A 15,513-nucleotide genomic window follows, 5' to 3' on the forward strand; every position below is an offset into this window, starting at 1 on the left:
CTTCGAAAATTGACCAAACAAGTTAAATGACACTTATAAAGTGGATACAAACACATTTTTATGAGTGCGGATATGGAAAAGTCGCTTCCCTTTTGCATAGGTCTTATGCGCGTGAATTCAAATAAATTCCAATACAAAATAATTTTTACACCAATAAGTGACCGCCTACAATTTTTTTTTTTTTTTGTATTTTATCAAGAGCGTGCAAAATTTATAGTCATAAGATCCCCGTAAAATTAAAATAGGTAACTAGTCAAAAGAATCGTAATTTGAGTGTGTTTAAACTTTTAGGTCATTTATTCATTTTTATATAAATAATAAATTTTCAAATATATATTTCTATCATATCAAAACACACGCAAAAAAAAAAAAAAAAAAACTCTCACCAAAAGCTCTTGGAAAATATAATATAAAAATGAAGAGTAAAAAAGATGAAAAGGGGAAGAAAATAAAAGAGGTGGGAATAGCAGCAAATTCAATTTACTTTCATCAGTTCTTGAAATTTGATTTACTCAGAGAAAGAGAGACAACAATTTCTCAGAGCCTTCAACAATGGAGGCAGTAGTAGTGGATGCTGGTTCTAAATTGCTCAAAGCTGGTTTCGCTATTCCAGATCAAACTCCTGCTATGGTATTTTTTTTTTTTTTTTTTTTTTTTTTACTTTTCTTAACTGTAAAATAGGAACCCCATCCAAAAAAAAAAGGTTCAAATTTGGAGTTTTCTAGTTATTTTACCTCAATTTGCGTGAAAGTTTGGAGCTTTGTAATGGTTATACTGTATCTGTTACTCTTTTCTTGAATTTGGTTGTGTATAGGCAAAGTATAAGAAAACCCCATATGGAAAGAGCTGCAAGATTGGAACTTTCTGCTATTTACTTGTTAATTTTGCCTCAATTTGTGTATTTTTTTGTGGGGGTGGGGTGTTATGGTGGTAATGATGTAGTTAATGTTTTTTGTAACTTTGAGAATGAAGTACAGGAAAACCCATATGAATTTAGCTTCAAGATTGGAACTTTTTCGCTTTCTGCTATTTGCTTGTTATTTTTGGATTTTTTGTAATGGTGATACTGTATCTGTTACTCTTTTCTTGATTTTGGTTGTGTATAGACAAAGTTCAAGAATACCCCATAAGAAAAGAGCTGCGAGATTGGAACTTTCTGCTATTTACTTGTTTTATTTGCCCCAATTTGTGTATTTTTTTTTTGTGGGGTGGTGTTGGTGGTGGTAGTGGTGGTGGTGGGGGTGTAAGATGGTAATGATGTAGTTAATGCTTTTTGTAACTTTGGGAATGAAGTACAAGAAAACACCATAAGGAAAGAGCTTCAAGATTGAAACTTTCTGTTGTTTACTTGTTAATTGCTTCAAACTAGTGTAGATTTTTTGGGTTTTTAAGATGGTAAACTTTGGGAATGAAGTAAAAGAAAAAACCATAAGGAAAGAGCTTCAAGATTGAAACTTTCTGCTATTTGCTTGTTAATTGCTCCAATTTTGTGTGCATTTTTGGAGTTTTTAAGATGGTAATGATGTAGTTAATGCTTTCTGTAACTTTGAGAATGAAGTAAAAGAATAAACCATAAGGAAAGAGCTTCAAGATTGAAACTTTCTGCTATTTACTTGTTAATTGCTCAAATTTTGTGTGGATTTTTAAGATGGTAATGATGTATGCTTTTTGTAACTTTGGGAATGAAGTACCAAAAAACCCCATAAGAAAAGAGCTTCAAGATTGGAACTTTCTGGTATTTACTTGTTTTTCCAATTTCTGTGATTTTTTTTTTTTGGGTTTTAAGATGGTGATGATGTAGTTAAGGCTTTCTGTAACTTTGAGAATGAATGTAAAAGAATAAACCATAAGGAAAGAGCTTCAAGATTGAAACTTTCTGCTATTTACTTGTTATTTTGCCCCAATTTTATGTGATTTTTTTTTTGGGTTTTAAGATGATAATGATATAGTTAATGCCTTTTGTAACTTTGGGAATGAAGAACAAGAAAACCTTACGAGGAAAAAGCTTCAAGATTGGAACTTTGTGTATTTTTTGTGTATTTAAGATGGTAATGGTATAGTTAATACTGTAAATTTGGGAATGTATGGTTTAGGTAATACCAACTCAAATGAAACGCATTCCTGAAGATGATGAAGGTTCCTTGTTTGAGGAAGAGGAAGTGGCTGTGGATCCCATTGAGAGAGGTTTCGTTAAAGATTGGGATGCAATGGAAGACCTGTTGCATCATGTTCTTTATTCTGGTCTTGGTTGGGAAATTGGAAATGAAGGTCAAATTTTGTTCACTGACCCACTCTGCACTCCCAAGGTGAGTTTGATATTCTTAAAAAAAAATTCAGAATTACAGAATTTCTGTAATTTATTTATTTTTGGGGGGATAGTACCAAATTTCCGTAGAAATTAGTGAATGGGTTTTGAGTATGCAAACTACTGTAGTTAGTAATGCACATGACAAGAAAATGATTTGAAGAATTGCATATTGGATGAGCTGTAATGTCAGCTTGAAAAGCTTTACTCCTTTGCTTAGGAATAATAACTGAGAGAGCTTGGAAATCTCACTTTCAAATCCTAGTTACAACCTTTAGTGTAAGCCCATTTCCTCCAGGTTGGTGGGCATGATTAGTATAACCTTGGAAACATGTGCTTGTGGACGCAACATATGGATTAGTCTAGATGCACACAAGCTGGTCCAGAAACCATCAATATTAAAATTGAAAAAGGAATAGCAACTAAGTGAATATGTCCTTGGTGGCATTGCTTTCTGTAATTCGGCATATCTAGTTATGAAGCATAAACAGGATCCTCAGGGATTAGTAATTGGCTTCGTCTTATGAGGTTAAAGAAAAGTCTTGAAATATAGAGAAAATAGTAAGTCATTGGTGCTGGATGCTAGATTTGGCTTTTTTGTTTTTAACTACAACATCAAGTTAGTGTCTTTTCTGTGTATTGGTATGGAAATGTAATTTAATATATATATTGCTGCCTTTGTGTCAACAGGCTGTTAGGGAACAATTGGTGCAGTTGATGTTTGAAACATTCAACATCTCGGGGTTTTATGCCTCTGAGCAGGCAGTATTGTCGCTTTATGCGGTTGGACGCATATCTGGCTGTACTGTTGATGTTGGTCATGGGAAAATTGGTATCTGCATTACCTTTAAACTTATCATCCTTCAACATCCATGTATTTGAAGATTCTTTGCTTTTTCTGACACTTAGTCTTCCGTTATCAGATTTAGCCTACTTATGTAGTCACTAGTCATTAGGTAGTAAACATACTTTTGTTTGTATTTCCTTTGAGTTGCAAAGTATAAGTGAGCAGATACATGAAGGCTTGAGAATGTGGGTATCATTGCAGTATTGGTTGGAAAAACTTAGTAGTACTGTTGGTTTTATTAGTTTCGAGAAACAGATCAGGGTAATAATCCAGTCTGTGGTTACTAGGGTTGATAATGCCCCTCAATGTTCTGCGTTTTCTTCATCTATTTATAGTTGAGCCTTTTTAAGCTGTACCTACTACAGTTAATGCTGATTTATGAAAAAAAAAAATGTACAAATGGGGCCCTTCAACCTTGCTTCAGCCATATCCCTCAAGGACGGCACCACACATGCATCCACTAAAAGCACTAACCTTAAATATGAGCTCTAGAAAAAGAGAAGGGTATCTCATGAAAGGTTTCAAGCTACTGGCTTTCCTGACCGAGGTAATATTTACAAAGAACCAGTACCTGGGATGGTTTATCACTTTGCTTAGAGGTATTAGGGGCACGTGGGTAGGTGCAATCTCCATTGATGAGAAGCATATCCACAAGAAGAGTGTAAAGAAAGAGATCAATGGTTGTAGAAGCCTGATTTTAGCTCTAGTTGACTGGATGTGCACAAGTAAAATATTGAGAACTGCAGCTAACAAGTTGTCTTGAAGACAAAAAGAGGCGATACCTCATTTCTTCCTGTTCAATGCACATGTCCACCTTGTGTTTCCACCTTCTTTGGCCATGTTCACCACTATTGCCCCAGTTTTTTTTTCTCGACATATATTCAAGAGAAGAGTGTGTTCTGGTGGACAGCACATCTGTACAGAACATGATAATTCTCATGACCTTGAATACTTTCTATTCGTCTTCTTGCATCTTAAAAAGTTGGATCTGGTCTTCTACAAGGTGGATATTAGCTTGCAATGTTGTAATATCACTGTTGCATATATATGCTACATATTCTTTCGTATAATTAGAGACTTCATCATTTGAGTTTAGAAGTATTGTAATATGAGAGCTCATTGTAACACAATTTTGCTTTTGAGAAAATTTGAGCAGTAGGATAAATATCTTTAGCACTCATCACTACTAAGGGTTGGTACCCTTTTGATGCTTACATTTTAAAAATAAATGGGCAGAAAGAAAAGAATCTCTTAGCCTCTATTCATATGGAATGGGCAGACCAATGATGCTTTCTTTTCTTGCCTCAGATCAAGGAACTGTGAGAATTGATTTCGCTCTAGTTGCTATCAGAAATATGACTTCTGCTTATTTTGCTATAATGAATATTCAAGTTTTTTTTCGTGTGCTTCTTTTCTTCTAAAGTTAAACTGTTTGTATTCTGTTTTGGAAATGTTGCTTTAATTTTCCTTGTTTTTTCTCTGATCTGTGTTGATTTCTCAGAGTTCTTCCGGTTGTCTTTTTTATGACCTTTTAGATATTGCACCTGTCATTGAGGGTGCTGTTCAGCACATAGCATCAAGAAGGTTGGAAGTTGGGGGTTTGGATTTGACAAAGCTACTAGCAGATGAGCTTAGTAAATCAAATCCCACAGTGAAACTCAATATTTCTGATGTTGAAAAATTGAAAGAACAGTATGCATGCTGTGCTGATGATGATATTGCCTATGAGAAGCTTCAACACTCATGCCTGGAAGAGAAACATACTCTGCCTGATGGCCAGGTTTTTGTGCACTACATTTCAGCTTATAAGGCACCATTATAAGAAGTTGATAGAAAACCAGTTGGTTGTATTTTAATACATCTTTAATTTCTAGAACTTATTCTAGTTTCTTAAGGTAAACATAAGCTTTTGTTTTCAAACCGCTGAAAGAAATCCTTCATTTGATTTCTCTAAAGGGCATTGTGGTGTAGAACAAGCCAGTGAATTACTGCCTTTGAACTCTCGTTTCTGATTGTCTTGTTCCAGCAAAGAGGCTTAAAACCTCCATTTGTGAATTCTTCTGGTGACCCATTATGAGGTTGAAGACTGATCTGATTTTAACATTTCTAGGATTAATGTCTTTCGCTGCCCCATTATGAGGTTGGAGACTGATTTGATTTTAAAAATTATAAGGATTGATCTTAGATGTTTTCTCTGCTTTTTTCTATGGAATAGCAGAAGTTATCCAGTTAGGGTTCCAAAGAGTGCTGCCATGTGCAATACTCATTTTCAGGAACAAGGGAAGCCTATACAGGAAAGTTAGAAAAGATTGAGAAAATGGGGTCTTACCATCAATGTGAATGATGATCCTTGAATATTAGAGAACTACATAGATATCATAAGATAGAAACTAAAGGCTGAGCTTTTTGCATTCCACTAAACATCTTACATTAATAGCAGTAAGGGGAGTTGTATTTTGAGATCATTGTGTATTCCAGTTTAGTGGTTTTGATAAAAAAAAGTTCTTGCAGGCTTTCGTTTATTGTCGTTATGTCATCCTTATCTAGCATGTAGAACTGTTTATGTCTGAATGAATCGCATTTCATTTTTTGTGATTTAGGTGATCACAATTGGAAAAGAAAGATACACTGTTGGAGAGGCATTGTTTCAACCATCTATATTGGGTAATGATACTCATGGAATAGTTGAGCAGCTTGTTCATAGTATTTCGTCTGTGTCATCTGAAAATCATCGCCAGCTGCTAGAGAACACAGTACTTTGTGGTGGCACTGCTACTTTAACCGGTCAGTTTTGTTCATCTCTTTGTTTTGTAGAATATGATTGACAAATGCTCATATTTTCCTGTATTTCTTCACGTCTGTTTGTTACTAAAACTTTTCTTCTTGTTTGCTCTTTGGTTGGTTTTATCTCAAATAGTTCAATTTTATTGTATGTATTTGAAATGCTTTTATTACAGACAGTCCTTTTCTTGTTCAAATTAATGCAACTGAGAACTTCCCAGTGGGAAGTGTGCTATTTCTTTTTAATGTTCCGTTATTGGTATTTTGTTTGGCAAGCTTTCAATATTTATCTACTGATACATTTGAGATTGGGTTGCTTTTCTTTTCCTCTTTAAACCCTTTGCCAATCATAGTGTAGGTGGATAGTCATCCTCAAATTCTCCGATGCCCTAGCCTTCTTTTATGTAGATTATCCCGTCAGCATTTCTTTCTATGCTTGGTTTGGTTTAGGTGGGGTGGGGGATGATATTAAGTATTTTCCCATCAATTGCCTAAGCAGCTCGCTATGACAATCTTGTCAGTGAATTTCACTATAGAAAATCTACTGGCCCAAGTCCAATCCATTGAACGTGAATGTATTTCCAATATACCTTGGGAGACTAGAAGAGGTCTGGTGAGCCGATATTTAGCTATTGGACCATAAGTAGCACTCATCAACAAGAATCCTTCATTGATTGGCTTGTGCTTTATATGCTTGATGGCTACAGCAACTGTTTGACAAACACCGAGTGAAACATTAAGGCAGTGTCAATATCTCCCTTCCTCTTCTCCTAACTAGGAAGTTTGTCTATTCCTGTAATATTCTTAATCAATGCCAACATCGTGATGATAAAACAAAATATTGAAATGCTAATGAGTGTGCCGTTGATCAGAGGGGTTATTTCTCCCCTTTGATTGGTAATATTTCTTCCAAGTTCCAGGACACAAATCCTCTTCTGATCTTACTATCTTTTCTTACCATACTGGTTTAGATTTATAGCTTGCACATTAAAATGACCCAAATGACTAGCGGGAAGAGCTGATCGACTTGTTTATGAACTAGCATTGGTAAGTCCCAAAATGGATAGCTTAGAGGTCGAGACACATGAGTAATAACTTGGAAATGTCCCGGTTTGAATCTCTGCTTCAACACTAAGTGAGAACCTATATGCTTCAGCCTTGGTGGGATAGGTTTGCATCGACACTTGTGTTTTTGGTCTGTGAAAGACTGCTAGTTGTATCAGTCAAGGAGTGTGCAAGGTTGTCTAGACACCACCGTTATTAACAAATTAGAAAGAGCTGGTTTTATAAAATAATAAATAACATAGCTATATCGGTGTAGTATACTTTTATCAATAACAACAAGAACACAACAACAATAATTGTAACTTGAGGTAGATCAGTTTGGAGCATCACATTGAAGAGAAGTAAAATTTGTTCCTCCTCCCCATCACTACTTAAGCTAACATATATCACGAATGAGTGTAAGGTGAAGAGGGGAATGGATCGAGAGACCCTCAATCAGTCAGTTGGCACGGATGGATTGGTCATGCTCAAATTGCCTCCTTCCTTCTGAAGTTTACACTGGCCATTTGTAAAGTCTAGACTCTGGTGTTCCTTGGGTCTTGTGGGCTAACATACATGTGAATGAAACTTGTATATGGTGGAGCGTTTGGAGAGAAATGCTAGGTGCTTTGAAGACGAACTGCTACGTGTCTTTTAAGAACTTTTTTGTAGTTGAAACAGAGTCAATATTACAGTTCTTAGAGTCCTTACGTAGACCAGGATAGATAACTCTTTGGATATTTGTAAATTTGTCTACCAGCATAGCATTTGTGCTGATGAATATACTGTTACCATTACAAAATAAATTAAACTTTTGTGTTGCTCATGGTTGCAGGGTTTGAGGAACGGTTTCAGAGAGAAGCTACCCTTTGCTCATCAGCAGTTCGTCCTTCGCTAGTAAAGGTATCTTTCTTGTAAATCCTTGGTTGACAGCTTAGGTTCTTTTTGCCTCTTTGCCATATTTGTGCCCCTTGTCACAATACCCTACCGCTTTCATCTTTCCATCATAAAAGCGACTTAGGATTGTCAGCCCAAGTCATTGTGAGAACTCCCAACTTAGAGGAAAATGGATTGATTTTGTTTTTAATAACCGAGAAATCTGTCTGGAGCCAACCCTTTAGGCCAACCACTCCTCTACCCTTCTCCATTTAAATAGTAGACTTAGTTAGCTTAGCACAAGGCTCGAACTTGTAACCTATGATACAAGTCCCTCAACCAATAGAGAGAAGGTAGTGCGAATTTTTCCTTAATCCCGAATCAGGAACTACCACGTTGCTTCTCTAATTGAGCGCGATGTCATAAGCTACTTATTGAATTTTGTTTTTGTGATATTCTTTACAGCCTCCAGAATATATGCCAGAGAACTTGACTTCATATTCAGCATGGATTGGTGGTGCTATACTTGCCAAAGTTGTCTTCCCTCAAAACCAGCACATAACCAAAGCTGATTACGACGAGAGTGGCCCTTCTGTTGTTCATCGAAAATGCTTTTAAACACTAGGCGCGACACACTTTGAGTACAGTACTCTTTCCTAGAATGGTAGTTCCATCGACTTCTTGTTTGTTATTAATGCAGTTGCAGTCTTGTACAATTTCTTAGTTTAAAACTACTTCAGTTGATATCTTGGCTACAAGGGATTTTTTATTTTTTTTAATTTTTGGCACCTATGAGAGTGGTAAGAGGATTTAACTATTCATCGTTAATCAGATCTCGGATTTTTAATAGAGTTACTCCGTGTATTCTGAATTTGCATATAGTTTCAAAAGTTATATAGATTTTAATTTTATCTCATGAAGATCGAGAGGTCAATGATCTTTGTTATTCGAACGCAAACTTGGAGTGAGAGAGAGGGTTGAATATATTCACAACATATCAACTTCTAAAAATATCTTTTTTCTTCGAATGCAAACTTGCAACTTAATAATTTATTTAAGGATAATTTTTGGTATTTAAAATATTCAAATTTTATACAAAAATTTGTATGAATAGAACTAAAAAACTTGCAAATTTCAACAAGATAATTTTTGGTATTTAAAATATTCAAAATTTATACAAAATTGAAAGTTAATCACTTTGATTTCTGAACTTAGACTTGCAAATTTCAACAAGAGTCTAGAGGTTCCACTCTCATGAAGTTTTAATACAAAAAAATAATAGAAATTTCTAAATACAATAGATGAATTTATTGATCAATTTTATCTAAAAATATTAATTATGTCCTTAATATCAATATAAGAAGGATTAATTGGAGTTGGATAATCTTGATTATCACTTTCATCATCATCCGACATTATCATGACATCTTCAACTTCTTCTTCGTCTTCCGTTTTTTCTACATATTGTTTTCTTCTCTCTGTTTTAATCCAATCTTCAACACATACTGCCATTTCCGTTGTCTTCCTAAATAATGACCGGTTGTTGTCACCAATCAAAATCCGCGTTGAAACAACTGGAACACTTAACACATCCCGAGCCATTTTCGCAATAACACGTGTAAATTTTGATCTATCCTTCCACCTCTGCAAAATACTAATATCAGACGATTCACCGTGTTGCCTCACATAAGAATCAAGCTCTCTTATTTTACCTATACCTATTAAATTTTCCATAAAATCATCATCATCTTCTTCTTCTTCACTAGAATTATTTAATTTTTCATCATCTATTAATTGCTGATAATAATTAAATAATGCTTCTGTATTTGAAAATAAACTTTCCAAATCTGGTTTTTCTTCCTCACCAATTTCTAAAAATTGATATAATATTCCTGTATATCCTTTTGCATAAATTAATTTTATATTAGGATTTAATACAGCAGAAATTTGAAAAATAGGCGGCATAGGAATAAAATATTTTTTGATTTTTTCTTTTATAGGAATAATAAAGTCTTTATAAATTTCATTATCCTTATATTTAGAAAGTAAATAAGCAAAATCAGCAATATGTCTTAAAATGCCACAAATATTAGGATCACAATTACTAAAAAATTCTTTAATAACATTATGAAATTTTAATAAAATTTTGACAATAACTTTAATAATATCCCAATCTGAATCAAATAAAAAATTAGCAGAATTTTCAATATAATTATTATATGTAACAGAAATTGGCTCCCTATATTTATATGCAACATTTAACATAATGTATAAAGAATTCCAATTTGTAGAAATATCTATTGATATTTTTTTTGGTTTAAGGTTAAAATCATTGCAATTTTTCATAAATTTTTTAATTCTTGTTTTTGATTTATTTTGAAAAATAAATGTTATTGCTCCTCTAATTTTGGTAATATAAGAACTAAAAAGATCAATTATATCATGTACAATTAAATTAAAAATTTCACATAGACATTTAACATGAAAATTTCCATTTAAAGGTGGTACAGATTGTATTTCTAAAGTTGAAATATCATTAAAATTATTATTAAAAGAAATACACATAATTTTATCATTAAGACCAAAAAAAGTCAAAATATCTCGAATAGATGTAATAATAAAAGGACTATTATTTTTATCTTCAATAAAACGACAAGCAATAATACGATTTTCCAATATCCAATCAGAATTTATCCAATGACATGTAACAGTTAAATAATCTAAGTTACGAACATCACTACGAATATCAAGTGCAAGAGAAACTCTACAATCAAGTTTTGAAAATAAATCACGTAAATATTGTTGATATTGTGTATAAAAATTCATAACATCATTTAAACTAGTTATTCTAGGAATACTGTTAATCAAACAATTAGAATATAATCTATTGATATATGCATTAAAATCTTTAGGAGAAGTAAAATCAAGATGTTTTTCACTAGCTATTGATTTTATAATTTCTTTTTTATATTTATTTCTATCACCAAATAATTTTTTATTATTTGAATCATCTTCAATAGTTTTTTCCATACTAGAAACATCCTTAGATTCTTCCTCCTCACTCGATACACTTTCGCGATTATTATTATCATGCATACAATCTTCACCATCCTCTAAAGAATCACCTTCAGACTTACGAGGAAGTTTTTGATTAATAGAAATAGATGACTTGTCTTTATTCTTACGCCCTCCCTTAAACATACCTTTACTCGAAGACATAATGCACTAACAAATTCAATATGTAAATTAAGAGATGGAACGAGTTTACCACAATTGTCGTATCAAGTCAAAACCAGATAGCCGTCGAATAGCAAACAACTTGAGAGATGATTTGAGAGAGAGAAAGTGAGTGACAAAAAATGAACTTTTTTGGGTATTTATAGTTGGGATTTTGGGACTAAAAGTGTAGTTTTTCAAAGTTATATGGAAAGAAAATATATCCGTTATTGGGCCGTTGCCCAACGGCTAGTTAAGGCCTGTAAGGAAGGTGGATAATTGTGCCGGGCCTGCCGGGATCTTAATGGGCTGGGCCGGTTCGGTTTCGGTTTCGGTTCCGGTTCCGGTACCGGTTCCGGGTTAGGGGTAAAATTGTAAAGTGAACAAATTAGGTTTTTTTTAGCGATCCCATTTATATAGTTACCGCCTCTTTGTTATTCCATTTGTCTTCTCCTTCAGCAGCAGCAGCAGCAGCAAAACTCTAATTTGAAGACCTAATCATGGTGGGTTTGTCTTCTTTTTGTGTTTTACATTGTTGAATTTACTATGCTTAGTCATTTTGTTGTGAAGTTTTGTTTCTTAGATGAGTTTTTGATGATTAAATGTTTTGTTGTAGTTTTTTTAAAACTAGTTTGTGTTGTTTGAGGTAAATCTTGAGGCTTTTGGGATGGGATTTGTTAATTATTAGGTTTTATGTGATTTAAGTTTTGTTTTTTCTCTGTTTTTTGGGTTTGTTCAAGTGTTAGTTTTTCAGATGTAACCTAATTTTGTTTTAGGTGCTTTTGAAATTAGTACTTCTCTGGGAGATTTTTTGTGAATAATAAAGCTAAGCTTGAGTGTTGAAGGGTTTGATTTAGTGGTAAGAGCTTAGGTGGTGATGTGTGAGTTTAGTGGTTGATGCAGGTTTGTGGCTGGAAGTATAGTGTCTAAGTGGTAAGACCTTAGGTGGTGATGAGTGAGTTTTGTGGTTGAAACTGGTTTGTGGCCAAAAGTGTAGTGTCTCTTAAGTGGTGGAGGGATGAGAGGAGGCTCGTTATTCGTTGAGTTTTGAACTGTGAGGTAACTTCTAGGAGTTTTCTGTTGTGAAAACAACAGTCCTGATGTATGGGAGATATTAGATTCTTTTGGTGGTGCTTGAAGTGTTATTTTCTGGGACTTTTTTTGTGAATAGTAAAGCTATTCTCGAGCCTCTGGACTCTGACCTTGTGATTAGATCTTAGGTGCTGATGGATTGGTTAGGATCTTGTTTTGCAAAAGCATGGGGTATCTAAGTGGGAAAGGTCTCTGCTTTTGCTGACAGAAATCTAAGTGGAAAAGGCATGATGACATGCTTATTTATTGTCCACTGAGTTAAGAATTTTCTGTTATGATAAAAGAGTCTTCATGTATTGAATACATGATGTGGATATATTAGATTCTTTTAGTGGTGCTTCATGTATTGAATACATGAAGTGTTATTTAGTCCAAGATTTTAGCCCTCTTTTAGTTGCTACTGAAGCAACTGGATATTATCCCCTCTAGGTTCCCTGATTTCTTTCTGAACTTTGTCAGCTCCCAGACTCTTAACTAGCAATGTAAGAGCTGACTGTTTTGCTACTTTACCTTTGTAACTATTATGCATCTACTTGATGCCAGGAATAGAGTTATTTTCTTGTCTTGACTCTCGTACTTCTCTGCCTATGTGTGCATTGTTAGATAATTTTGGTATATGTTGAGCAGTTGGGGGAATGTGGATGAAACTACTTTTCTTCTAGTTGCTAGTAGGTCTTGAATTGGTAAAAGAAATGAAGTTTAATAATTTGATTATAGCTTATATCTTGATGAATGTGATTCCTTGTTTTCTTTTTCCTCGCTTTATCCTACATACATTAGTTCTTACTTGCTAATCAGACAAATGTTTAATGTGCATAGCCATTTGATTTGTTGAGGGTTGTGTATGGGAACTTGATTAGGACTATTTTGTGCAAAATTTTATCCTTGTGGGAGAGATGACTGCTTAACTGAACCTTTTTTTATTGGTTTCAGCCGAAGCAAATCCATGAGATCAAGGATTTTCTCCTAACAGCAAGGAGGAAGGATGCACGATCTGTCAAGATCAAGAAGAACAAGGATATGGTTAAGTTCAAGGTTCGCTGCTCCAAGTACCTGTATACACTGTGTGTGTCCGACTTTGAGAAGGCTGACAAGTTGAAGCAGTCACTTCCTCCAGGTTTACTTATCTTTTGGTGCTTTCACTTTAGCTATGCTGTTCCAGTTGACTAGTTTTATAGTCCTATAGTTGCTACTTATTGATGATCATGAATCTCATTGTTTCGAGTATATTTTGATATGTAGGTTTGAGCGTGCAAGACCTTTGAAGATGGAAGAGTTAATGTGTCCCCTCCCCCCTAGATTGATTAGAAGATACTCGGGAATTCGAAGAACTTTTGTGTTCCTTAACCATTTTCTTATCCTGTCGAATATTTAAAGTTTTGTTCATTCTAGATATTGTGTTACTTTTTCAATTTCCACCTTCGACCTTATTTTGTCGAACCCTTGTGGTGTTTGAATATCGAAATTTTGGTTGATCTGCATGATTTCAATTTCCTTGGTATAATGGTATCTTTAACTTTTCTCAAAGAAGAGGAATGCTAGCTTTTCTTGTTATGGAAAAATAGATAAGGAGATCCAAACAGGGACCCAGGACTTGAAATTGAGATCTGTTGCTTTTATAGAAACATGGTAGCATAATAATTTACTGCATAATTAGTTATCAAATAGGGAAAAAGGGTTGAGAAACACAATAAGTTATCATAAGTTTATACATTTAAATTTGGGGGTTATCATGAGGAATTAATAGAGATAATGGAAATATAACTTATGAAGATAAAAACTATTACTCCCTCCGTCGGGTTATCATGAGGAGTTAATAGAGATAATGGAAATATAACTTATGAAGATAAAAACTATTACTCCCTCCGTCCCATTTTATGTGGCACCATTTCCTTTTTGGTCAGTTTCAAAAAAAAATGTCACATTTTCTTATATGATAAGTATCTAAAGGTACAATTCTTCTTTTATTCTTGTTGGTCTCACTTAATTTTAAAATAATACTCCAATACATTATGATGAGAGAGAAAAGTGAGTTTACTTTTTAAATGACAATTTGATAAACATTTCAAAGTCTTCATTTATTTCTTAAGCTTTGTGCCTGGTCAAATATTGCCACATAAAATGGAATGGAGGGAATAATATATATGAAAATGTAAAATATAATGAAAAAGGAGATATTACTTAGTTTAAAAAAGGAAAATTAATGAAATTAAATTTAGGAAATGACAAGTTTAAAGTTCTAATTAAGTTTGTACGATCAATTTCTCTCTTTATTTATTTAACAATAGGAGAAAATGAAAAGATAAAGGTTTTTTATTGGATGGCTGTTGGCTTGTTGGTTAAGTGCTTTGTTAATGTGGGCACCATCACTTGCCAAGAAATATAACTTTATTTTAAAGTGTCATTCGAAACCCATAAAGCCTCCCCTATGAGCTCTTCAAGTTAAACAAACCAATCAATTAAGATTCATTTTTGCATATGTTTAGATGTTAAATTACTTTACCAGAAGTTTGAACTGTATTATAGCATGTTTGGTCAAGTTTTTATATGTCAAAAATGTTTATTTTTAAAAAATAAGGTATTTAGTCAAGCTTTTGAAGAAAAATAAGTGTGTTTCGGGAGTAGCAAATACTGTTTTTCAATATCTAAAAAAATAGCTTTGGTCTGAAAGCAATTTTTTGAGAAAAATACATTATTTACTTGGCCAGACACTAATTATTTCAAAAAAATATTTTATAAATTTATTAGTCAAGATAAACCACTTCTCGCCAAATTTTTTTGGAAATAAAAACTTTTTACAATAAGTTTGATTTTAGAAGTTTAGTCAAACAGGACTATTAATCCTAAATCTAAAATTCTAATGTTCAAAAATTAGTTGATCTTTTCTCTAATTTGTTCTTTCTTTAAGTGACGACACCACTTTCAGAAATTTTTACGTACGCCACTAAGGATAATTGTGTCTTTAATAATGTTAATGCATGTATTAAAACACATTACATTACTAATGCATAGAATTTCATGGTATCTGCAACAAAATAAGAAATTAAAGTCTTAAACGGCGACGTGCATTGATGGTCCTGTGTCCATGGAATAATGATTGGGCATCTCTAAGTAGAGATTTTACGTGTGTTTTAGTCTAATCTCTGAGCAGAGGTGTGCAAAAATCAAATCGATCGATAAATCAAACTGAAAAAGTGTTATTGGTTTATTGTTATTGGGTTAACAATTATTTAATGATTTTACAAAAAAAATTATCGGGTTATGAGTTCGTTATTGATTTTTTAATATTGGGTTATTGGGGTAACCGATAACCCATTAAGAATATAATAATTTACTATTTTAATTTTTAGTT

At 33.5% G+C, this 15,513-nt stretch overlaps 2 protein-coding genes and 1 long non-coding RNA gene across 3 annotated transcripts in view; 2 read left to right on the top strand and 1 right to left on the bottom strand.

Annotated features, from left to right (window-relative positions):
• Nucleotides 1-404: 404 nt before the first annotated feature.
• On the top strand, nucleotides 405-8,479 carry LOC125837260 (actin-related protein 7). The gene is made up of 7 exons (XM_049516423.1): nucleotides 405-630; nucleotides 2,094-2,306; nucleotides 2,996-3,137; nucleotides 4,688-4,932; nucleotides 5,753-5,936; nucleotides 7,813-7,880; nucleotides 8,319-8,479. The coding sequence occupies exons 1-7, from the start codon at nucleotides 553-555 to the stop codon at nucleotides 8,469-8,471; spliced, it is 1,083 nt and encodes a 360-aa protein (XP_049372380.1). The 5' UTR covers nucleotides 405-552; the 3' UTR covers nucleotides 8,472-8,479.
• A 2,999-nt stretch (nucleotides 8,480-11,478) lies between these two features.
• On the top strand, nucleotides 11,479-13,563 carry LOC125837116 (60S ribosomal protein L38-like). The gene is made up of 3 exons (XM_049516260.1): nucleotides 11,479-11,572; nucleotides 13,095-13,278; nucleotides 13,404-13,563. Exons 1-3 carry the CDS (start codon nucleotides 11,570-11,572, stop codon nucleotides 13,424-13,426), a joined length of 210 nt encoding a protein of 69 aa, XP_049372217.1. The 5' UTR covers nucleotides 11,479-11,569; the 3' UTR covers nucleotides 13,427-13,563.
• LOC125837117 (uncharacterized) overlaps nucleotides 13,096-15,513 on the bottom strand; it is a 34,553-nt gene continuing 32,135 nt past the window's right edge. The window contains exon 2 of the long non-coding RNA XR_007443500.1: nucleotides 13,096-13,214. This is a non-coding gene — a long non-coding RNA (uncharacterized LOC125837117). The remainder of the gene's footprint in view (nucleotides 13,215-15,513) is intronic.

The sequence above is a fragment of the Solanum verrucosum genome, unplaced genomic scaffold, assembly GCF_900185275.1.
Source record: "Solanum verrucosum unplaced genomic scaffold, falcon-dt-bn FXZP01000165.1, whole genome shotgun sequence".
Taxonomy (NCBI): Eukaryota; Viridiplantae; Streptophyta; class Magnoliopsida; order Solanales; family Solanaceae; genus Solanum; species Solanum verrucosum.